The 26561-nt window shown below is 37.4% G+C and overlaps 1 protein-coding gene across 2 annotated transcripts in view; it reads left to right on the plus strand.

The window, feature by feature from the left end:
• Positions 1 to 2904: 2904 nt before the first annotated feature.
• Positions 2905 to 26561, plus strand: part of LOC117418601 (voltage-dependent T-type calcium channel subunit alpha-1H-like) — a 64520-nt gene continuing 40863 nt past the window's right edge. For both annotated transcript variants that reach the window (XM_034926106.2, XM_059035461.1), the window contains exons 1-8: positions 2905 to 3015; positions 3833 to 3966; positions 6230 to 6327; positions 11727 to 11886; positions 14323 to 14638; positions 20151 to 20243; positions 21002 to 21800; positions 23744 to 24132. In XM_034926106.2, coding sequence (XP_034781997.2) covers positions 2923 to 3015; positions 3833 to 3966; positions 6230 to 6327; positions 11727 to 11886; positions 14323 to 14638; positions 20151 to 20243; positions 21002 to 21800; positions 23744 to 24132 — 2082 coding nt within the window. In that variant the 5' untranslated portion in view covers positions 2905 to 2922. The remainder of the gene's footprint in view (positions 3016 to 3832; positions 3967 to 6229; positions 6328 to 11726; positions 11887 to 14322; positions 14639 to 20150; positions 20244 to 21001; positions 21801 to 23743; positions 24133 to 26561) is intronic.

The raw sequence follows: 26561 nt of genomic DNA on the forward strand, positions 1-26561 counted from the left end.
CTCAGGGTTCAGTCCTTGGACCAATCCTCTTTACCCTTTATATTAAGATCTTATTTGGGTAACACTAACACAAATATACATTTATATGCTGATGACACTATTTTGTACACGGTATGATATTCTATACAGGCAGTACAGAGGGATCTGCAGACTACATTTGATATTGTACAGCAAAAACTATTTCAAGATAAATAATTACTAAATGTATCTAAGATGCAAACAATGCTGTTCTGTTGAGGTAGATTAGAAATCTGTCCTGGGTTATTGTTACATTGCATGGAGAGATACATAAGAGTTTCTTCTTATAAATACGTAAGCATGTAGATTGATGAACATCTTACGTTTAACTGTCGTATTAATAAATTGGCTTCAAAATTAGGACCTAAATTAGGTTTCCCATTTAGGAATAAGGTTTTTTTTTTCTCAGTCTAGCAGACTAAAGTAATTGACTGCTACTATTCTTCCTATCCTAGATTATGGTAACTATATCTACCGGTTTGTTGCCAAGCAGTCTTTACACAAATTGGATGCCATATATAATTCCTGCTGCAGATTTGTTCTAGATTGTCTCTCTTTGACACACCATTGTCATATGTATATAATCTAGGCTGGCTCTCATTAACAAATTGTAGGTTTTTTTGTTGGTACTGTTTTACGTTTTTAAGTTTGGTACCTCCTTATCTGCATGTTCTGGTGGAAAGGGTTAACATAGTTTACACAAGGGTCCCAAGGGTTCGCATACGTTTGGGAGAACTATCTTTCACCTATCAGCTCACAAAAATGTGGAACTCTTTTACTTATAGTACGAAGGTGGAATTTGACAATCTCTCCTTTTCTGGCTATAAAGATTGTATCTGGGAACTGCTTAGAGCCTCTTGCCATTGCTTTTCCTTTAGTCCACATTAACACACAGATGTGTCTTATTTATGTTGTTATTTTTTGTAGGCTGCTGACTAAGTTTGAACCACACATGTATTTGTTGTGTTGCTTATATGAGGTTTAATTTAAAAAATGTAGCTCATAACTGGTGCATGATTGGTTAAAGCACAGTGTGATGTAATCTGTTATATTCTTTAAGTTGCTCTATTCAATTCTATACGTTATAATTATTTCTATACATAATTAAATTGATAGGAATGCCTTTATTAAAGTGTATACAAGGTATATTATTTTGCATGAACCAGTAGCTATTGCATCCATCTCTCAGGAGGAGTCGGCTAACGTTGAGCGAAGAGCAAGTTATTTAAATGTGACAGCGAGGTAAGAAAGTAAAGGAGCAGTAAGGAACGTGTGAAAAGAAACTCTGTAGTGATGTTGCTGTAACATTGCTAAATGCATCCTGAATGAAAAAGTCAATTTACACCTAACAATGTTTGTTTACTGGAACGTTCGACCTTGCTTTATTGTCCACTTTATGTTTAACCCTTGACATGTCATTTATAATCCTAAATGCTGACAGCCTGGTTTGCACTAATTGGTATTTTAAAGGGGTCCTACCTTTTCTCTGTACCACATTGTGATAAAATGGGATATGGCTTGAGCAACTGCATTAGTGAATGCTTGCTTTGGATCAGCACCCAGCTGTGCTCTGGGCAGATCTACTCTATATTATAATTTGTCCTTTTATCCAAAGACCCATACACACACACTCCCTGTCACACAGGCAAACAAGACAATAAACTGGGTCAGGTTTGAATCCCAGCTTGATGGAAAGACCTTTTGCTCTTTTAATGCAGAGGGTCATCACCCTCATCAGCTTCTACCACTGAAGCTTAATTCCCTGCTTCTCCTGCTATTTAAAAGCAGGAGTAACTTATATACCGTGACTAGAGTTAATGGACTGTTTTATATGTGTATTGTGATCCTTCTTTGCACATTTCATTGTGAGAGCTTGGTTCCAGGTATCCCCTAAAGAGATGATTTCTAATATAGAAATAGTTGGAGAGAAATTGCAGGAAAAAGAGCTGGAAGTAAATGCTGACTTAGGCACAAGAGGACTTGTGGTGTGTGGTATAATATATATATATATATATATATATATATATATATATATATATATATTATATATATATATATATAGATATATATATATAACTTCACTGATTCAGTCTAGATGGCAGAGTGGAAATGAAGTAAACACCAAAAGGCTAGCACCAGTGGCATCCAACTCTGATGAAGCTGAATCATTTAGTAAAGAAAACAGTGTGCGGGGGTAAGCCAGAGATCAGGCAGAATAACCACTCTCATCTTGAAGATACAATTCCTTTCTATTAGATTGATACAAAAAGGTGTAATCTTTGGGTTACAGATGAAAACTGCTAAATCCTATTAGAAGCTCACATGCAAGATTATACTGTAAATGCCTGAGCATAAAATGAATGTTTAATTTAATTTACTTACTGAACAGAGTACCGGAGAAGGATTTTTGTTTTCACCCACCACATTTTTAGGCTGTTTTGTTTTTTAGGGGAATTAATACTTGCTTATGACAATTCTTCCTGTATGTTTTTTCCTTCTCTTTTGAAGTTATTCTTGTTTCAGTAAGGATGCTTTTTTTTGCACTCGCTATGATCTACAATCCTATGTTCAGATCTTTTTTTAAAATAACCATCTCTGAATACCATGTCACTGCTGAGCCATGAGACTTGCAGAGGCTCATTTCCATTACTATTGGGCTTTGATGATATCCCAGTTCATTCTCTTTTACTACTTCAAACAAACATTACATCAATTTTTTGTTTTGTGCCAAAATCTGAAAATTATTAACTGGGTATAAACTGAATTGCCTATTAATAAAAATACATTTTTTACAGTTGGAGGGTGGGATGAGGGACTTGCATTTCTTTTGAACTTTTCAATGCATTCTCACCAGTGGTTCACCCTTCCTTGACTCTCCTTCTCACCTGGTTTGAGTACGTCAGCATGCTCGTAATTCTCCTGAACTGCACCACCTTGGGGATGTTCCAGCCCTGTGATGATGTCAAGTGTCAGTCCGAGTGGTGCACTGTCCTTCAGGTAAAACCCCCGCTTTACTGTCTTGTTATCAACAGAGACAGCTAGCGTGTTCACGTTTATTTTTTATTCTGCCTGGCTGTAAGATTTTAAGTTTCAATCTGCTTTGCTTTTTGCTACCCATAAAGCCTTAAATACCAGTCAGACCCAGTTTGCGTGGTTTTAGAATCAGTCCTGCTCATTTCCATTGGCAGCAGATTGAGATCAAATTGATTTTGCTGCTCTGTTGTGCGAAAAAGTAATCGATATCAGACTAACCTTTTGTGGTGATTGGTCTATGCTAATAGGCAGAAATCTTAAGTAGTCTGATATTGATGACTTTTGACTATTGATCCAATGTTACAACCTTAACATATTTTTATGAAATGGACCAAATTGTGATTGTAGACTGCAAATGGAACCAGGAACAGCTGCAGTTTAATAATGGAGCCCAGTTTTAGAATGCAAAATGTAGCATACAAAAGCACTCTCAAATAGCATTGACTATAAACATATATATATATGGACAACATCATATGGACACTGATGTTGGATGATTTGGCCAACTCATTTGAGACCTAAAATATGTTTAACCACTGTTATGTGGAGGAAGTATTTTCACTTGGCCCTAAGCCAGATTTGCTTCTCACTTGACTCCATGTCACACTGCAAATGCATAATTAACATTGAGTATTTTATTTCTACACTGTGGAGGATGAAAGAGCATTCCCAATGGACTGTAGCACTTCGGATCTTAGTTGAGAGTACCACAGAACTGTTATTAGTTTTTATTAAATAACATTGATCTGCTTTAAAAATTGAGTTTTGTTTGTTTTTTCAGGCATTTGATGATTTTATTTTTGCATTCTTTGCTGTTGAGATGGTCATCAAGATGATTGCCCTGGGGATTTTTGGACAGAAATGTTACCTGGGAGACACGTGGAACCGTCTGGATTTCTTCATTGTGATGGCAGGGTCAGCATCTCTCCTAGAAAACCCACATTCATTACAGCCCCTTCTATTCTTTTTCACTTGTAGTATTTAATGGGGTTATTTAAAGAGTAAGTAATGGGGTTCCGAAACATATAGTGTTATACGTCGCCACGTGTTGCTACAGTTGTTTTATTATTGTACCTGTAATTTTATTGTACCTGTAATTTTTCTTTTCATTGTTAACATCCTGACAACTTTTTACACTTATAACTTTAAAGTCTGTTTCAAAGCTCTTTTCAAAATGGCCGCTCTAGTGCACTGGGGTTTGAGATGTCCTGTAAATCACTGCAGGAAGAGCGATTTAAAAAAAAAAACACAGAAAAACAAAACAAGTGCTCTGGCTCTTCTGGATCATTATTGCTGTGTAAACCTGTTGGGCAACAGACTTCCAAGTTATAAGAGTAAAAGGTTGTCAGGATGTTAACAACGAAAAGAAAAATCACAGGTATGTTATGTAAACTGTTGTAGCAACACGTGGGGGACGTATAACGCAATATTTTCCTGAACTCCGATACTTACTCTTTAAGTAATTGAATAGCTTTTAAAACACGGACTTGCAAATGCATTGGATTTTTTTTTTGTAAAAAATGAAAAATGCTACGGGGACCAGATTCTACTAGAGAAGTCAATGCTCAGTTTTAAGCAAAAACACTGTCAATGAAAATGTTATGCCACCACCATTGCCTGGCTGAATATATTCAAGAGACTTACAGAAGCTTATCACTCAGTGCCACTGATGACATGAAGTCCGTCCTATAGCTGGGCTACTTTAACTTTGTTCCGTTAATGACCTTTCTGTCTATTTGGCTGTCATTCTCACTGACTGAAAGGTGAGGATTATACAATCTCCTAGAGTGCAGGGCACAGGGGAAGGTTGAATATTCCATTTAGTCTCCAATGGAATGTACTATGTTTATTAGTGTAGAATTTGATTATTTTATTAACCCTTGTTTAACACAGTGGTTGCCATTCTTTGTAAACAGTTCAGCATGGTAGGCATGTCATGTAATGAATCCCTATTGCCCTGCTTTTCCCCAATTACAAATTATTAAAAGGTCAAAAACCACTGGGTCCTAAAGATCAGGTTTAATCAAATTTAGTACACTTCCATTTATAGACTTCTGGCATCCACATACAGTAGTTAGTAGTTCATAGCATAGTTTCAATGCAAACCAAAAGATAAAAGTAAAAAAAAAAAATCGGAATGACAGAGGTCCCCGGCTATGGACGGCAGCTTTGACAGGTGTGCGGAAAATAACTTGTCCTAATCAACATTCCCGAAATTCAACACCGGAATGTAATACAGCAGGTGGTTACTTCAGGTCAGCAAATGCCCCTGTGGATTGTATGCATTGAAATGTGTCTTTTGCATAAATCAAAATAGATTAAAACATTAGAAATATGTTATCTATTGTTGTAGTTATGCTAACTTATTAAAATATCTAAAACTATATTGATATTAAGGAATCTTTATGCTCCCCTGGCTTTTAATTTCAGACCAGATGATTATACAATTCAGCTATTTGGATAGAGTTAGTTACAGCTTGAATCATTCCATTTTCATTTATGATCTTTTTTTTCAAAACGGCACGACATGAATAACGGTCCAGCAGCACTTCAGTGTTACATATTTCACACTTCTGAGTCTTTTAAATTGACACCTCTGATGACTGACTGCTTGTATTTAGAGAGAATAAAAACCCTTTTCCTGTTCCCTCTGTTAAACAGTGATGGAGCTCCCATGGTGCAGAGGGATTTCCTGTGATTGATTTTGGCAGAAGTGCCACACAAAGAGAGAGGGGGGAGGAGGAGGAGGAGGAGGAGCAGGAGGGGGAGGGGTGATATTGAATGATTTAGAAGCAATTTAGTGCCGGGCTTTGACTCTGAGAATAAAAGACAGGTGACTCATGGTTCATTGCTTCAAGTAATCTGATATACAATGCTAATTTTGAACTTTAGTAAACTATATAAAAAAAAATGTTTTACTTGCTGTAATTCTGGAGCCTACTTTCTATCATCTTCAAAAACTTCCTCCCCACTGCCTCCTTTGCAACTTGAATCTTTTTTGTCTGGGCCAGTCTGTCTCAACATCCCCCATGTAGCCCTTTCTAAATTTCTTAAACCTACGGTGCTACACCTACTGTACTGGCTATGTTTTGAATGTGTTGTTCACATTGCCTGTTACGGAATTGAATGCTACTTCAATATGGTAAATACTAGCATGGCTTTATCTTCTCTTTTGCAGGATGCTGGAGTACTCACTGGATGGGCACAATGTCAGCTTGTCTGCCATTCGTACCGTGCGGGTTCTCAGGCCTCTCAGAGCCATTAACAGAGTTCCTAGTAAGTGCCTTTTCCCTCATACTTCTTATACAATGCTATTTGCTTTCAGACAGAAACATACATTTTTAGCTCTGTTCAAGCTCTTTGCTTTAATGAGTGTTAAAAGCACAGTGCATCCAGACTGCTCGGCTGACAGCATCACATTTTATTTGTTACACTGAATTAGTCACAGTAACTGGAACAGAACTCAGAGTGCAGAAGTTTAAAGTCTGTACTTTGGGGATAGTGAGGCTCTGAGCAGTTTTGGCTTTTTTTTTATTTGTGTCTATTAAAATACTATTCTTTATTTAAGGTCATTTGGACGGTGTATCATATACAAAAAAGCTTGTTCAACTTATGGCAAGCCAAGGTTTAATAGATATAACTGAGCACTATATGCCATTAAAAATATACTGATTAATAAACAACACTTGTATATGTTTTGATTGTATGAGTTATTTCATTACGTTCCTTGTAAACTCTGGAGCCGTGAATAACACTGTAATAAAATCTTTTTGCATGATCAAGATCGCAATAAAGGCCTGTAAAATCATTGACGGTTAAATATTTTTATGATTTAGACGATGTCTTGGATTTTAAAGTTGGCATCTAACACCATATATTATTTGAGCTCTTTCAAGATAATTTATTTAAATCATGAATCCTTCCAGAACACAAGGACTGGACAAGCCAGAAAGGAAATACATTGCATTTCTAAGCTTTTTATTTCTGCCTCGCCCTGTGCTATTGTGCAGCACATCTGTGGCCAGTTCTCTTGGAGCGAGATCCCTGCTCTGCCTCACAAGCTTGTTACGAGTTGCAGCTCCTGCATACTCCCTTCTGAGACGCACTGCCACACCTCTCCAGCTGTGGTCTGGGGTTCATTGTGTGGGTTTAGTTTCATTCCCTACTTGGATAATTAGACAGCACTGCTGCTTGTTATGCTCTGGAGCAAAACAGAAATTCTGAGGTTCAATAGACAATCTACCATAAAAGCCAAAACTAGTAGAGTCCGATATTCTATTTTTCTACCCTCTTATAAGTGGATTTATTGAAAAAGCACTGATGCAATGTATTTATTCTTTGGTGCTATTCATATTACAGACATAAGAGGACATGGCCAAACTTTGCGGCCTTTCTAAAAGAAAAAAAATGCCAACAAGAAGACCCTACTCTCGGTACATATTGTATATAGTGGGTATCAGCCAAGTATCTTGAATGCTAATTTACATTTTAAAAGGGAACAAACTAATATTTTGAGAAATTAGTCATTTTTTGTTTCCTACTAAAGACAGTTTTTTGTTTTTTTTTTAAATAAAAGGAATAATTGAACAACGTATTGAGTCTTTATTTTTCTAGGCCACCTAGAGTTCATTACTCCATAGACATGCAGCTCCAATGCAATAGTGGGCATTTCTGGGTTAGAGAATCCCCATTGATACAGGCAACACTCACCATGCTGCTTACTCACCACAGTGCTGAGAACTGACTTACTGATAATCCATTAATTGTATATTTACTTGTACTGGCTGTCACAAAACAGAATCATATCTCACTAGTTGTGCCTGTTCTCACATATCTGATTCCAAAACACATGCAGAATTTCAACTTATGCAAAATAATTTTAGTTTTTTTACATTAATGACGTGTTTCTTTCATGCTCTGCACACAATTGCAGGTCAACCCGAAACTTATTACCAAGGCACTGTCTCACTTTCTTATGTAGGAAACTGATGTGGCTTAATTTCTTATTTCCAACTCAGCAGAGTATCCTAGCAACCATTTCCAGCAGATAGGGCTGTCAGTAGCTTTCAAATTACACACTCATTGGTCGTTAATGTGTTTGCCTATTTCTGTTGTTTTAGATCAGGGCAGGTCCTGTAAAACGTGGCAGCTTGTTGGCCAGGATTGTTGCCCTTCGTCAGGCATTAAGTAAAGGTTCATCTTTAAACATATTTGTGAAATCACAAGGGTTGCTTATTTCATCAGAAATGTTTTGGAAGACCGTGTGTCCCATGGCATGGCATTTATTCATTATTATTTTTTAACTCTAAGGTAATGAAACGGCCTACATGACCAGAAATGTACTAAATGCGAATGCATGGAGTTATAATGCTTTCATAAAGGCTTAATTGAAGCATTATTAATATAAGTTAATGTGATCCTACCATGCAATCCTTTCATTTGGAAATGCTGCACAGGCACAGGGAGGCCTCCAAATGTGGCTGTCAGCAGCCACTGTCTCATCTTTGTAAAAAGTCTTGTATCTTTTCTCCATTGTAAATATACACAGTATGACAGTTTTTTGATTAATTTATATGTTCGTATACTTGAATGTATAGCTCTTGATAGGGTTAAGTACCCCTTATATACAGCTTGTGAGCACTTTAACTTGGACCTAGAACATTTAAGAATGGAGAGGAAGACTCATGAAATTAAGCAATTACCCTCCCCTGTACAAATTAAAACGGTGTGCTGCTTTTTATATGAAAAATGAGAAAAAGCAGGTTGCGTAGAGGATTTATACTGGACCCTGACACCCCCGATAAAATGAGGGGGTGGTTGTACAGTATTTGTTAACCTATTTGTTTTTCTATGGGTCTCTCGCTATATCGCGGCCCTCGATATATAGTGGATTTATATTGGATCCTGACACCCGCGATATATCGAGTGGGTGGTCTGTCTCTCAACAATCAGATGTATGCAAAGAGTGTTCAGTTTAAAAATACAAATTAATTCATTGACAAACATTTCCACTGGGGCGCTAGTTAGAGAACATTTACTTATGGTAATAATGCTTTACAATTGGCAAACTAATTTATCGTGAGTTTCTTGATTCTCACCGGGAGACAGGAGATCACAGTATATCGGGAGTCTCCTGGCGAAATCGGGAGACTTGGTAGGTATGTAATTATATATTTATACATACCACTTGGCGATGTGGATTCCTTTGGTAACATGTGAGTGATCTCCTAATGGTCACATTAATAGGAATGTGAGCATGCTGATTTTGCATGTACTGGACAATAACCCATGATGATATCAGCAGATGTGAAAAGTTTAGCACCGTAGAATTCTTTATACTGTTTTTTTAACATGTGTGAATGGTGTTAGCTAAATACAATTTCATATATATAAACGCCACCATTTTTTTTTTAAATTGAAACTAAACTAGGTAAAAAATAAATAAATACAGTATATATAGAAGGAGTGATGTATAGTATGGTACTGTATGCGGAATGTTGACAAACCAAACTAGCTGCTGTGTTGACTTTCTCTTGTAAAATTGCTGAGGTGCGTAACATACACGCAGCAAACTCCAGCAAAAAGGTCATTTCTACACTGTTAAAAATGAAACGGTGTTGCCCTCAGTACTTTACACACTAACTTTGCAATTCTTTTAGATACAAACTTTTTGTCTGCTTGACAAATCCACATTCACCCTCTGCATAGAGCGAGTCTTGGGTATCACGCTTGATAAGACAATTGATTTTCAGCATGGTTCCCTGCTGCCAGTAGAAGAAATAATCATCTCTGGGTTTCTTGTCTTTATTATACATGCAACACTGCTTTCCCATCACTTCTCGGGGTATTGGGCACCACTATCTGTAACCTTGTTTTTCATCCAGCAAATAGCACAAAGGCTCTGGAAAGATTCATTTAACGATTAAAGTCTCTGCTTCTACTTTCTTAATCCCCCTACCTCTGAAATTGTCCTTTTAATGGAAACCCCTGTGTGCTTGTTATAGGAATCTGTCATTGGTGTAGTGGTAAAAACAAAGTGGGCAAACTAACTACTTTGGTGTTCCAGAGATGCCCTTGGTAGATTACATGCATGTCAGTTGTGGTGGTTGTGCAGAATTGTGGGTTAAAGGTTAATTGGAAGAGATTCTGGCCATCTTCATATAATAAATTTGAATATGCCTTGGCTTTAACTCTTGATATAGCCAGGATTTGATTTTCACAGGAGAGTCGGAGCGAGTGAACACTTTTCCTTAAATGAAAAGTTGAAAACTCAATTTACCAGCATTTACCCTCAACTGCACTACTGGAATCTGTTATGACACTACTGCGGTCCCCTTGAATGCACTGTAACTAATGCATACAGTACCATTAAACATGGTACTGTATGCAGATCGATGACATTGTTACTTAGTTCTCATAAGAGGGTCAAAAAGGGTTGGAGGTTACAGAGTCTGTGTTTAAAAATACATGGTTAACTTGAGAGTTTGAAAGTGAAAGCAAGGGTACAGAGCAGAGATAATACCACAAATTGAATTGAGTTCCACAAGCAATAGTTACAAAAGCTGCAAAGTAATAACGCCAGGCAGATAGAAGGGCAAATAAACTTTAAATGACCTTTAAAAACATTATATGTGGCAACGAGCAGAAGACCAATTACCTAAAAGGCTAAGCAAAAAGGTCGATTAAAATGAAAATCTGCACTGTATGTGCCCAGGATCAATTCTGCAAAGGGCTGTGTTGGTTAGCAATAAAACAATAGGACACAAATATTCACTTTGCAACCCTGCAGGTTCTTAAAGAGCCTAAGGTGAAGATGAGGAGATGCGAGTCCAAGATCCTCAAAGAAAACAGAGGCACTGTATTGAAGCATATGATTTGATAAAGTGGTAGTCTTACTGTGTGGAAACACATTTGGTGTTTGAGTGAGCATTTGCCCCACATTGAAGATTTTAATATACAATATAAAGTTGTTTTTTTTTATTATTACAGCAGATTGTACTACAATTGTGCAATTGTGCAGCTTAACCATTCAAAGTTGTTTTTGTTTGTTTGAATTTCTGTCACTGGTGGATAAAGATCATGACCAGTTAGCTGTAATCTGTCTTTGTAGTAGTCCAGTTGCGATTTTCTCAGTTATTTTCTAAAACAACTGTATTTAATTATGAGCATATGCATTTCCTTTTAGTCATACCAGCCTGCAAAATATGGAGCAGCAACTATGAGCAAAAAAGGTATCACAATATTCCATGTTAATTAAAGGTAGCTGTTGGTTGAATGGAATGGAATATTCCAGGAATTTGCTAGAAAGAGATCAACAAATTATATGTTTCTTCCAAATTGGGCTTTCTAAGAACCAACATCTGCAGAATTATTTAGCAAAATGGAACCCCATTGTATCTGATTTCATCCTAAAAGTTTTCAGAATGCCACTGAGAATTCATGATGTCAAGAATTACCAGCTATTCCACAACACACTACTGAAGGCTATCAACTGCTAAATAAAGAAGAATAGCTTCCCTGGTTTTTAATGTGTTTTTTTAGTTTCATGAATTTCACAAATATCCTATGCTTGCAAAGTAGAAAGTCCAGAGTAAATGAAGGGGCTTGATTTAGAAGTGAATTTAGATGGATGTGTTCTATCATGACGTGCTTTTTTGTGTGTTTCTTTCTTGCAGGTATGAGAATACTGGTGACCCTGCTGTTAGACACTCTGCCTATGCTAGGCAACGTCCTTCTCCTTTGTTTTTTTGTCTTCTTTATATTTGGGATTGTCGGAGTGCAATTGTGGGCTGGCCTGCTGAGGAACAGGTGTTTCTTAGAAGACAATTTTAAAACGTAAGTACTTGTTTCTGCTTTGCATCTAAAACACCCCCTCAGGGGATCAGTGAGTGAAACAGATTGATGCAAAGTAGCAGCTAACTGCTCCTGGCAGAAGTGACTTTTCAGAAGCTGAGGATTTTGTAAAATAAACACCTCAGCCACAGCAGAACAACACTAAAAAATGTGCACCCTTAAGCATTTCTGTTTTCCCCAAAAGGCTGTACTTTAGAAATCTGTGAATGAGAATCTCCAGAAAAAAGGAGTTTTGAAAGGTGAGACATTTTCAAGGTATTTAAATCATTTTCACAAATCACTCCTTTTTGGCTGGATCACTACAGATTATCCTACATTTTTGTTGTCAAAAACGAGAGGAAGTCTGTGAAAAAGATTTGTAAGATAGATACACACAGGAGAATTATCCACGTATGCGCTTGATAATTAGGTTGTTGACTAGAACAGCAATCAATAAATCAGCACAATGTGCCTGTTGGTGGTGTTTGTTTTCTAATTTTGGTTGCCTGGTTATCATCAGGATGGTGGGCAGTAGATACATGTATCTACATTTAGCTAGTAATGATTTTAACTTCTTATGGTAATTTGATTGAGTTTCAGTGATTTCAATAAAGAGCATTAGAAAAAAAGTACAATTAAACATATTTATTTTTAAAATATAGCCAGTTCTGTTTCCAGTTTATCATCTGCTAAGTACAAAGGGGGAGACTCATCAAAGATGTTCAACAACAAGGCTTTATAATGCTAGGAAACAGAATTAAACATCCTTTGTATGCGAGGAAAGCCTTGTTAATAAAAGTGCAGAGGACAGAAAAGCATAATTGGCAGCAGATTGGAAATATGTTGTTTGGTGAGAAAGATGTAAGCCATTAAGTACAAGAACATCATGGATTCAGTCTTCTGAGATTTAAGGGTGGAAGCAAATTATTATCTTCTCAAAAGCCATTGTATTTATCAAACCCAATAAAAGTTTTACCCAATATTAAATACAGTCATGAATAAGCCTATACAATGAATGATTGCTACGTAAACTCTGTATTGAAAATATATATATCTTCAGTATGGGAAAAATCTGCAAGCTTTGTGTGTTCAGCAAATCTACGAAGTATAGAAAGTCCCTGTCTTGACAGTTTCTGTTATTTGAGCATCTGGTTCACAATGAAGTTCAGATTTATTTTTTATTTTTTATGTAAGCTTCGATTTCTTCAGTTGTGTGACTGCAGTTCCAAAATTAACCAGAAAGCCTTGGCGATAAAACAGCTTAGACAGTATATATACAATCTGCACAAAATACAGCAACCAAAATAGCTTTTTTTTCTAATCCTTATTTCTAATGCCATAAAGGAAATGCTGGTCTGTACAACACTTAAAAAATGAATGGAAAAACAAAAACATTTAAGATTGATATACAAATGCATAATATAAACCAGAAGTTCTTAATAGAATCAACAGGGGCCGGTTTTTCAAAACTGTGGTAATCGGATTTCCACTTTTGATCTGGGTTATATTGTGCAATTGGGTTTTTGAAAACATTGAAATGCGATCGGGATTGCTGTGATCCGGATTTTGTTTTGGTAATCCAATCGCACTTTTAAATGTTGCAATTGGGTTTTTCAGAATTTAAAGAGGAGATCAGGATTGCTTTGATCCAAAATACCAGGATTATTGTGATCCTACTGCGGAGGTGGATTTAGCTTTTAAATGATCATAGAACATTGATATTTTATTTGAATTGTCATAGCAAACACACGCTATATGTGTTAGAATGTAATATTTACATATTTATTTAAGTTTTGGATCCATGCAAGCAAAAAGTAAAACACGTATTTAGTGGTATAGCTTTAATAAAAAAAATTTAAAAAGCATACGCATACGCATACGCCCTCACAGACGCCTCCTTAAAGCTCGTCTGAGATGCTGGACTTTCAACCGACAAGGAAGACGATGAAGATGTCTAAAAACACATCTCCTTTTTTCAAAAGTGTTATTTTTATTCAATTTAGATTTAGTTATTTAATTTCTGCTAAGTAGGCATAAATAAAATAACCGTAACGCAGGCAAATATGTGCAGTAAATAAGTCATTTTGATTTTGTTAAAAAAAAAATATATATAAAACAAAATATATAACAAAAGTATTCATCATTATTACCACCATCTTATTTATTTTGTTAAATTAGGTTAGATCATAAATAAGGCCTCAAAACATATATAAAAAAGCTCTGCACTTAAAGGTAGTCACTGATATTAATAAAGGATTAGTACTGTATTAATAAATCCACATTCCCAACCCCCTAGAACCACAAGAAAAAAAAAAAGAATGTGTTGTCCTACTGAGTTGATTGACCAAAAAGCCTAGCAAAGTTACCCTGCTTCATACAACATGTATTTAAATATTGTTGGTCCCTAGACACTGACGATACATTGCTCTTCTATTGCAGGACTTACAATCTCTCTTTTTTAACTCCGTATTACAAACAAGAGGAGGGTGAAGAAACCCCATTCATCTGCTCCACCAATAGGGACAACGGAATGGTTAGGTGTCCAGACATCCCACGCTTGAAGGAAAATAGGGTGGAGTGTTCTCTCAGCATGTTCTACGACAGCCACCCACACAACAGTATGGACGTGGGAAACATAAATGGCTGCATAAACTGGAACCAATATTACAATGTATGCAAGACTGGGGACCTGAACCCACACAAAGGAGCTATTAACTTTGATAATATTGGATATGCCTGGATCGCTATTTTTCAGGTAGGTTCCAACACACTTCCTTACAGTGCCATACCAGTATACTTATTTATCTGATTTTGAGATAAAGTAAAAAATACATGGCAGTCGGCGAGAAGCTGGTGTTGGAGTTAATCCAACAACTTAAAAGTAAGTTTTCACAAAACAACATGAAAATTCGGATAGAACATAGGTCCAGAACATAATTTAAATGCAGGTCGTAACTTTTGAAGTGGGTGAAATCCTTTACTAAACTTTGACATTACTGTAATAAATTAATCTCAAAAGAAATCGAAACTTGGTTAAAAAAATTAATGAAGTCAGATACTGTACAATCAAGGGCCAGGAACCTATTGAAAAGCAGTTGGATCGCAAGTTCTTAAGTTCATCAAGTTTGCCGTCAGTAGATATTTGTAGTTTCTATAAAGAAAACAAAAGGTTGGTCTTGTAGCACTCAGGAGCTTAATTTAAAACCTCCTACAAGCATCTTAGTTGTTTCTTGCTACTAGTCTAAAAATATTGCTTTGTCTTTGTACAACAAAATTTTTTTTTTTGAAAACTTACCAATGATTTTGCACACGAGGTAAATTTCCTGCAGCTGTCCTAAGAACAGAGCCAGCGATTGGTTTTAATTGACTATAATAATTACTAATTTAAATCTTCATTGGTTGTGAAAGCCTGAGCTCCAATGCTGTGTTTCTTCCCAGAAGCCAGGTATCACATGGCTGGCTTTCTGTTTACCTGTCTTTGTGAATGGCTCTGCCTTCAGGCTCTTCTCAAACAGATACTGTTGAAGCAGAAATGATAAGTGAACCTCTCTGCAGGATGTTCTTTAAAATGTGCTTAATTACACTAACAGGACCAGACCATGTTGCCACTGCAGCTACCAGTGTAGGTGTACGATTTGAATCATGATGATTCAATTTGGGTGGCTTTAAAGAAGGATCTGCTGAAATGCTGGCCTTATTTGATTTTATAGCATGCTAGAGGATTTCTCATGGAAGGTCAGGGTGTTTGCTGTACTATACGGCTTATGACTCCAGTCTGTGCCTGTTTTCTAATTAGCGACTGATAAAGCAATTGATTTCACAGGGAGCCTACCAGCAGCGCCTTGGGTGCTGCACACAAGAAGAGTCCCTTCCTTTGAATTAACATTGGATAGGGAACAAAAATATAAAGTCAAATAAAGGACAGGGGCCCTTTTTGACTGCTGCATCCTGACACTGCTGGTGAACTCTTTGCTTTACTGAGCAGTGACAGATAGAAATGTATGCATTGGACTTCATGCAAGCCTTCAAGCATTTTGTTTAAAATGTTATATTTCTATTCATTTTACCACAAAGTTAATTTAATGTTTATAGTGTAATATTGGACCATCAACAGATCTTACCCAAAACCTAGTTCTCATTTTCAGTGTAGCTAAAATATTTTTGTTCTCGCAGAATTAATGCATGGGGAAGCCTTTAGTTACACAGTTGCAACAAAACTGTAGAAGACTCTCATGTTCATTATGCATGTTTATGCATCAGAACCCCCCCCCCGAACAGATTGAGCACCTGCATATAGAGGGAGGCATCTAGAATAAGCAGGGATACTAAATTACTCACTCGCTAAACTAGACGCTGCTTCTTGGAGGTCACAGTTATCAGTGTAATGGAAAGGATGAAGCCCACCATTATCTCCTTGTGTCTTAAGGATTGATGATAGGTCGACCTCCAGTATGGCTTCTTGAATGACTGAGCCACTACCAAGAGGATGACTAGAACCAGATACTTAAGACTTCCATTAACAGCAGCAGCAATATGATTAAAGTTAAGTGTTGGGATAGGTGTAACTGTATAATGAAAACGGTTACGTTTTAGACAGTGGTGGGGATGTGAGCGCTGGAAGCTAGACCTTTTTTTTTTTTTGTTAAGCCGAGAATGCCGAGAATGCAAGTAACATTTATTAGTCAGATAATATTAGGCTCAAAACCATGAGATCAGACATACAAAATCTGTAAAGAAACAAACAAACCAAAAAAGAACAAAAACATGGTTGCTTAAGGCTGCAATGATTTTGTGTAATTTTAGGTTATATTTTGGCGTGGATCACTTAAGCAACAGGAAATGTAGCTTTTAGAAGGCATCTACCTGTAGGATAATGACTGCTCTGCTCCGAACCTGATTCTGTGAGGTTTATAATTTAGTTTATCATTTGCTTTGGTTTAGCAGCAAAGGGAATGCAGTTTTTGATTACATAATGCAGTTGGTTCAATTCACCAGTGATTGCAGGGCAGTAAGAATGAGAAGAATTTGTATTTCAGCTAAATAAATAATGTCTTAATAAGTTTTTATTGTGAGACACTGTCAATTCGCTTTCTGGCAGGCCTACCAACGGTTTGCCATAAAATAAGACAGAAGCGTGAAAATAAAACTTCCTACAGAGCAACTAATATTGACAAATTCCCTATGGCAATATCAAGCTTTTTTAAAGTGACGTTCCATGTTTAAAGAAAAAAAAATCCACAAACATATTCCATAAAGTCTTTGTCTCCTAGTTCCTTCTATTAAAAAAGCAATACAATACAAGCTAATCGTGAACTTGTGTTGTGAGTTTGCTAATCATTTCTGCTTGGTGTTGTCCACACAAGTATCTGATTGGAGAGGTTTTTGACTAGGTTCAGAAGATGTGGAATTGAACTCCTGAGATTGCATGAAGTAGCTCCTGCCCTGAACTGCATGGCTCTAATTGATTTTCAACCCAGAGTATCCTTTTGTATGTTTATAATAATTGTGAGAACTCTGTCTTGTGGAATGGCCCTGTTAGATACTAGTGCACCACTAAGTCGCTGTCCTTCCTTGATCAAACTGTAAGGTAGAGCAATACTCTGAACGTGAGAACTGTATAATTCAAAAGGGGGAAAATGTTGTGAATCATTTTCAACAAAATACCAGAGAAACTAATACCAGCAAAATGTTGAAATAAAGCATTTACTTCAATCAATGAATAATGAGATTTCCCCATTTTATAAAAGCTAGCTGAATTCATTAGAGCAAGAGCATGTCATCTTAATGCAAGCGGCTTTAAAGGTAGTCATTGAACGTGTTCAAACGTGTTCTTCTCAGTTTGAATTATGTGGCATTTAGTATCAACACAATGATAAAGATTTATAGAAGAAACCTTAGAAGAACCAAAAGCAGACCACGATAGCAACACAGTAGATTTAAGATATAATGCAGTAGCACACTGGTAACAATATGGTACCATAGTAAAGCAATCAAGCACTAATTCATACTCTTATCTCAGTAGCGTTTTTAGGCACATGCAGTTGCATGGGGCCCCAAGACGCAAGTTTATGTCAGTATGTGCCACGTAATCATGTATCAAACGATTTAAGCTAAAAATGGTAAGATATTTAAAAATGAACTAATTTCGACACAATACAAACAAAGTTTGCTTGCGCTTGCTGGGAATGCATGTATAGGTGTCTCACACACGTAGGGCTGCGTGTTTGAATGAACCTGGAAACAAATTAAAATAAATGCGTTTCCAGCCGATGTATCGTCCTTGCCTCTTGCGATGCTCAACTACATCTACAAGGGAAATTTGCTGGACCTGCATCCTAACTTCAGTATTGTTGACTTGCGTCTGATTTTGACTGTGCCTGTCACAGTAGCATCAGGGGAGAGAAGCTTTTCTTGCCTGAACATGAAATTAATCAAAAACTTTCTACAATGTCGCAGGAACGCTTGACTGGACTAGGGCATATACCAATCGTGCATCAGATTTGCTGAAAAGTGGATTATTCAGCTCTAATTGCAGACTTTGCCACTGCGAAAGCACGAAAGGTTCATTTCTAACTGTCTCTATGAGTGTGTTGTTTTTGCGATCGCTGTAGTAAAACACATTTAATAGTGAAGTTGTTGACCTGTTTGCAAGTCATGGCATTGTAGCGTAGTATAGGCCTACTGGTAACAATAGGGAATACGGGCCCCGGAATCAAGCTTTGCATGCTGTCACTGCCTTATCTTAAAATATTACCGCTGTGTACTTTACTACCAATAGCACATACTATTGTAGCTACCCTTTAGTAGAAAACCATTGCATTAACATAGCAATGCAAATATACGTAGTCATATCTTTTTTCATCTTTATATTTAATGTTTGTTTCTAACAAACAATCTCAAGCCTCAAGCACAGTTAGTTCCAGTGGTTGAGCTGGAAAGAGGGACACCAATGTGCTAGTGGAGTGAGTCTCTTCTTCTCAAGCCTGGTGATTAGCCAGCCTGCTGGAGGTGCCCACGGGAGGGAGCTGCCCATCATTTTAATTGAATCTTCCAGCCGTTTCCTGTGCATCTAACTAAATCTTATTTTCACTGGATAAAAGAATAAAATGCATTCAGTGAAATAATAATACTGTCCTTTGGTTTGGGGATGAGCAGACAGATTGAAAAAAGAAACAGTGATTGAAAGTATGTACTGTAGGTTTGTACATTTTGTGAGTGTTTTTTAATCTATTCTCAGACTGTTATTAGATGGAAACTGGATCGAAACTTTGTATCAGGCTTCTGAAAAGGAATGTCAAATTAAATCAAATCACAGTAGCCATTTCTCTAACTATTTTAATATTTACAAATTATATACACATCTATCCTTTAGTGATTATAGAAATGCTAATGTGAAAAACCATTGCCAGTAAATTGGTCAAAACCATGTAAAAAATGTTTTATATATCAGATTGTTTATTTTTTGATTTTTTAAATTTATTTTTTGTCACATGATTGCTTTACTGTGTAGCATGTCTACATAAACACAGTTCATTTCTTCATTTTGATTCGCTCTCCAAGAATGAATGGACATGCAAGGGTTCATATTTTTTTGTGAATCGGTCTGGCCTTAAAACTGCTGCTGATGGTTACATATTTAATTGTGACTCCTCAGAGCGCTTCAGCAGTAATGGATCTAGAATTAATTGGAATAGCTATACAAATGGTTTTTTAAAGAATATTCAACTAAATGCAAAATGTTTTTCTTTTTTTCATACCAGGCACTGATTTCTTTTGAACATTTAACTTTTTTATTTAAAGTTATGAAATTATAGTGTAATGAATCTCCTCCTAGCAGCTGATCAGTTAATAATACAGACATCAGCATAAGACACATACTTGCCTCTTGACTACAGAGCTTGCTCTTTAGTTGAATGGCAAAGGCGTTCATCTTTGAATTGTGTGGTTTGCAGTTCATGCCCAAACAGGGAACAGGATTAATTAAAATACACATCCTGTTATAACCTAACAACAACAAAAAGTGTGTCATTGTCCCCACTTTATCATTGATCTTTAAGAGATATAACTTAAGACACACAGTAGATATTGTAACAATGCTGGCCATTTGATGAAAACAAAAGTAATTGTGTTAAAAGTCAAAGTAACTGCAACACTTTTTGTCCTTTTTGAGATGAGTAATTCTGATTGCTACTGCTTTTTGCCTAATTAGATTTCAAACACACTGTGCTGTCAGTGCTAATGGCAATTCTTTGTTTTTGCTTTTCTAGGTCATAACTTTGGAAGGCTGGGTGGATATCATGTATTATGTTATGGATGCACATTCTTTTTACAATTTTATATATTTTATATTACTTATAATAGTAAGTATGTTTCTGTTTTTCAATATCATTACTGTCCCGGCATTTTAATCACCTTCAGTAATGCTCAGCTTAGCATAATAGTTGCATATGTGTTTAAACCCATTATACAAAGCATTATGATTTATTGTATAATTATGTATGTTTGACCAGACAGGACTTTTAACATAAACTGCAAATGTAGGAAGCATGTGCAAGTGACTTTAGATATAAGCAAAGGAATGATGAAGTACAATAAGCACATCACTTGAAGAAGCCTGAACCTTTCTGGATATCAGAAAAAGGAACATGTTTTTTAATAAGGAAGGAGAAAAGCCAGTGCCTATAATCTGATTAAGAGAGAGAGCCAGGATAGACAGTGTCCTGTGGCTATCCTAGCCTTGGTGACTGCAGTATTACTCATTGTGGTGTAAAGTGAGCAGTGCTTAGAGAAAAAGGACGGGGGCTATAATATTTATCAAAGCAGTCCTGTAGCAATAAACTGTGTGTAAAACCAAAAAGAATATGTTGTTTTCATAAAATAATTATGTTTTTAGAAAAGCAATATAGCACGGTCTCCTGTATCACTGAACAAACGCCAGCATGTTTGTTTCTCTGGCCACAAAGCCATTGAAATGCACAAAAAAGTTGCATTAGTGCACTACAGATTGCAAGCCATTTTAAGTTTGTATTTATAAAGGGAACAGGCAGAGTGTTGCTACAGATGTGAGCAATGGTTAGTTGAACGTAATTGTAAAGTTCTGGTGTTTTTTTTCCCCCAGGTTGGCTCGTTCTTTATGATTAACCTGTGCCTGGTTGTGATAGCAACCCAGTTCTCGGAGACAAAGCAGCGTGAAAACCAGCTCATGCAGGAGCAGCGCGCCCGCTATCTCTCCAACGACAGCACGCTGGCCAGCTACTCGGAGCCAGGCAGCTGCTACGAGGAGCTGCTCAAGTACATCAGCCACCTCTATCGCAAGGTGAAGCGACGAGTCGGGAGGCTGTACAGTAACTGGCAGAGCAAGAGGAGGAAGAAAGTCAACCCCAACAGTAGCAACAGCGTTATTAGCGGACAGGGCAGGAGGTGTAGAAACAAGCGGCGAATTCGATCGATCCACCACCTGATTCACCATCACCACCACCACCACCATCATCACTACCACATCAGCAACGGCAGCCCCCGTGGCCTCAGAGGGAACTCTGAGATCTGTGATGTCATGGAGATGAGATCCATGAGACCTGGGAGTCAGTTAATGCTTCAGTCACCCTCCCCCAATCTTCAAAGCCCCTCGTCCGGCACAGAGTCGGTTCACAGCATCTATCACGCTGACTGCCATTTCCAAGGGCCACAGGTCAGATGCAAGTCTTCCAATGCAGCAGGGAATGTTAAAGTGATCAGCGGGATTCATGGAGGCATGAACTATCCCACCATCGTCCCCTCCATGTCCAGTAGTAGGTCCAGCACACCAAAATCCAAGGGGAAAAGAAACATTAACCACCCCATGAGTCTAAGCAGGGCAACGGGTAATATCAGCATCCCAGATCCTTATGGGAAGATCCACCAGTTTGTGGGAGAGCATGGTAAGATATGTCTTTTAGAAGTTACTCGGCCACCGTGTAGAATATAAATCAGGCTGACTACATTTTTGCAAAGGGGCCACACCCATACTGCATTATTTGGTACTGTAGTCTCCCTTAGTGGAATTGTTCTTTAAGACGGAGTTGACCATCAGACACAATATAATTAAATAAATAACGTTAATAAACAAACTGTCAAACTAAATTAACACAGCACCCCTACACACGTTAAAAAATGCAGCAGCACCTCTAGATTAATTATGAATACCTGTACAGGAGCAATATTGAAGAAATGCACAACATGATTTAACAGAATGGTGAAGCAACTCACCAGAACAGAAAACATTGAATTGCTCGGCAACTTGTGTCGGATTCAGGTTTTGAGGCCGTTTCTGGAAAGATTAAATAACCAATCAGTATGCCTCAAAACACTCTCACGATGACGTGTCACATTTGAAAAGATTGAATAAATCATTTGAATTATCAGGTTACAAAACAGTACTGTGTCAGTTGTGAACAAATCGCTAGCAGTGCCAAAAAAGGTGTTCTTTTAAACGAAGTTCCTGTTCCTTTAGCTGGAGCATTTACAATGGGGAAAAAATCTGTTTCACCACAAGGGTGTTCTCTTAGGTGAAGTGTTCTCTTAGGAGGTGTTCCTATATGTATTTCATAACTTTTAGTGAAAGTACTTTTAGACTGAAAAAAATTATATTAAATAAGCTGCAAGCTGTCAGCTTTTAGCCCAGCACACGTTAGTCTCACCACCAGAACTAATGACATTGTGGGGACAGCTGTAACTGCAAGCCCTTCTGTGCAGGTGTTATAATGATGGGATTAGACGCTGGACTATTGCATTGTGTTTTTGATTACCATTACGAGACTATTCTACCTTACGCTACAGTCTCTGTGGTACTGTACATTTCATAATTAGGTATGTTTTCTAGCTTCTGTCTGCCTTCCATCACTCTGTCACAGTTGGCTTCCAATCACATATGTCTGTTGTCCTTGTGGGGTCACTTCTGTAACAAGTCTCAGTCCACAGAGGACAGCTCAACTCGGTTACCATATATTGATATATTTATTTTTGCTTTTAATTTGTTACATGATCAATACAGCAGAGAGCTCAATGGTAGTGGTAGTGGCAGGTTGTAGCAGCAGTCAAAAATAATCCTCATTTACTTTTGTACCAATGTTTTGTCTTTGTCATACACTTATTGATACATAATGTGCTGTATGTAATTGTTCCTGTAGCTTTAAATATTTAATGAAAAAGAAGGATTTTTAAATGCTTTAATACATTTCCTCTTGGGAAAGGCTGTCTAGATGTATATTTGAATCACTAGGCCTCAAAGTACATAACCAAGAGGAGACAGAGCCAGCACTTTGCTCTTGTTCATCTCCTCTGCTGCTTAATGTTTAAAGATTATAATAACAAGAACTTGTTAAATGGTTTGTTGCTTTCAAAGTGCCCTGAAGCGAAATCATAGGCTTCCACACAAATCAGCAAAGAAGACACAGATGTAAAATCAACCTTAATGAGCTGAGACTTGCACAGAAATCACATTTATCATGTATTCCAGCAAGGAGTTTCATTTTATTGGGTAGTGCAGAAATTCACGACTTCCCCAAAGACTTGTGCAGAGACAGTACACTGAAGCACAGCTTTTGTACCACTTAAAACCAATTAAAACTCCCAAAGCCTATCAAGGATTTTGGAATTGATTTCCTCAGCTTGGAGTTTCAACCCGCCAATAGTTTAAATATTTAGCCGTGTACATTACAGGAAAATTCCAGACCTCCTGGAGGTGCATAGGTTAAAAGTTCACAAATACTGGGAAAAGTCTTTTTTTTTTGGCCCAGTAGACCGCATTTGTATAGACAGTGTCAAATATTTGTGCAAAAAAAATGCAACAGCGTAATAGATAGTTAATGTCTCTGTGTTTCAGGTGTGTATCGGGCTTCCAGTCGCCTGTCTGGCATGCCCTGCTCAATGGCCAGCAATCAGCCCAGCATGCTGTCGTGTGAGCTGGCTAAATGCCCCTACTGTGCAAGCGCACTGGACAACCCTGAGTTCGATCTCAGCGACTCTGACAGTGGTGACTCCGACACAGACGTGGTTTACGAGTTCACACAGGACCTGCGGCGCGGCACAGAGTGCAGGAACCGCCAGTTCGGGAGAAAAAAGAAACCAAAGGAAAAAAACAAGCTTGCACAGTGCTGGGATTTATTCTGCCAGAAACTGAACAGGATTGTGGAAAGTAAATATTTTAACCGTGGGATTATGATAGCAATCCTGATCAACACTTTGAGCATGGGGATCGAGTATCATGAGCAAGTAAGGTTTTTATTTTACATTTTGTGTTACTGAATATCTTGGAAATTATATGAACTGTTCAGAAGCAGCAATGCTCTCAAAGCCCATTGCTGTAGAGAGACCAAATTGTCTGTGTTTCCTATCTGGTAATCTGCGTCGGATACATGGAACTGTCCCTGAGAACTTCAGAGTCATTGTTGGTTTATGGCATATAGGTGTGTCTTGGCAGTTTTTCAAAACTGAGTCAGAAAGAAAGTTTATCATTATGTGCTGCTAACTTCAAAATACTTTATCATTATGTGCTGCTAACTTCAGAAGTTAATTGCAGCATTGTAAATCAGAGATATTGCTGGTTAACATATTTAGCCACCCCTAGGGAGTTTGTTCAAGGCCAGTGTTTATAGAAAAAAACACACTGAACCTTACCTTCTATGAGCAAAAGTTTCAATGGAAATGAAGGCTGTTTACTTCTGTGCCCATAGGGATTGTAAACACTTGTAATAAACATGAGTTTAATCATTGCCTGCTAGAGTTATGTTGTCTTTAAGCCACAACAATACCTAGGCGACAAAAAACAAATAAAGTAAAACAGAAGCAAAAAAGTTTTTCATTTTCCTTTAGATATACTGTATGTATATACTCTATAGTAAATTGGCCTAGTTTTTCTAGTGAATGTGCAGCCACGTGTGTTGTGTTTAAAGGTTAATTGGCTGCCTAAGGTTTTAGATTCTGAATTAAAGCATAAGATGTCCATCTAGGAAACCAAATAAAATGAGGTGCCTATTGTTTCATTATTGCTCCACAGGCAGTAGATGACTGAAGTCAAGGTTTTATTTACCTTGCAAATTACCGGCTGTTGCACATTTTCAAATGCTGCTGTGGCAATGTACTTAATCATTTGTATATTGAATATTTTAAGGTTGGGATTGTTTGGATATTGTCCATAGTGTTTAGTCTGCCAGCATTACATGTTTTCATGGGAAATGCATTTTGATTTTAACAGCGATCCTTAAGAAAATGATTTGGGATTTTATACATTGGAAGTCTTGGACTCATGAGAACTGCAGTTGCATACAGAGTATGAGGGAAAGCTGCTGGCATATTGCCATGACATAATACCATGAAACTGTTAACAAGTCTTAGCACAGGTGTCTGTCCTTGATTCTCTTGTTAGCATTTTAAAATCCATTGTCCTTGTGCCTTACCAGACAGTACAATGAAAGGCTTCTTTTGAATGGGTATGATCTGAATGAGAGTGTGACAGGGTGACTGGGCGGTGACGTCAGGCAGAAGCAGGAAGGAAAAATACTGACACCAGGGAAGTACTGCAGGTAAAGGCTGCGTTTGCCGTTTTTATTAATAACAAAAATAAATAAAATATTTGAACAAAAAACACTTGCTCACAGAGCGAAAATAAAAGGTTTAAAACAAACAAATCTCGAACACAAAATAAATAAAACACAGGTCAGGCTGGGCAGATTGCCTTCACTGTTCCTATCTTATTTTTAAGTTTCTCTCTCTCTCAGTTCTCTCCACTCTCGCTCTCTCCGCTCCTAAAACACCCACCCGGAGCTGGAGAGCTGCAGCCTTTTTATATCGTGGCCGAGGGGTTTAACTAGCTTGCAATTAATTATTCTATTACCCCTCGGCCACTATCTGCACGTGTTTATTAATTACTACTGTGGATGGGACTACCCATCCACGCTACAAAAAAAATCGGCTACGCCGTCAAAATGCAAAATAATAACAAACCCTGTGGCGCTCGCTGTCATTTAAAATACATAAACAAGCACAAAATAACACGGGCGGAGGAGGAACCCCCGTTCTAAAATAAAATAAACAAATCAATGTACAGGGCTGCTCGCCCTGTTACAGAGAGATTTAACTAAAACTTAGAAAATTATCATGGGAAGGCCAAGGAAAGTGGGCTAATTAACCTAACGCTAACGAAAGACCATTCTAAAACCTAAGTAGCTACTAAAGAAAAGTATCAACTCTGTAAAGTGTCAAAGTGGAGCTTTTACAGAGCACACCAGAGTCAGGTGAAACAAAGCAAGAACGAAAAGACTGAAGAAAAACAGCAACAAAAAAAACTTTGATAGAGGCACACAGAAGCTTGCAGTGTAAATCTGGAGAGACCTAGAAATAAAAGGCTAGAAATAGGTTTGAACCATTTTTTAGCATTGATAGCATAACTCCTAGAGCCGTTGTGTTTTTTTTTTTACTTACAACTGTAATTGCATTTGGGTATCCCAGACTAATTGTAATGTGTTTTTAAATGAGTCAGCCACACTGTAGGTGGCTGATTAGAATGAATGCATCCCAAATGAAATAGGCCTACATCTTGTGAATCACCTGAATGCAACATATCAGTTTTAATCAGTTTTGGAGGAATGCACAGTAGGAAATTAATTATTTGGTTGCATTTATGAAGGCAGCATGTCTTGAGA

The sequence above is a fragment of the Acipenser ruthenus genome, chromosome 13, assembly GCF_902713425.1.
Source record: "Acipenser ruthenus chromosome 13, fAciRut3.2 maternal haplotype, whole genome shotgun sequence".
NCBI classification, from domain to species: Eukaryota; Metazoa; Chordata; class Actinopteri; order Acipenseriformes; family Acipenseridae; genus Acipenser; species Acipenser ruthenus.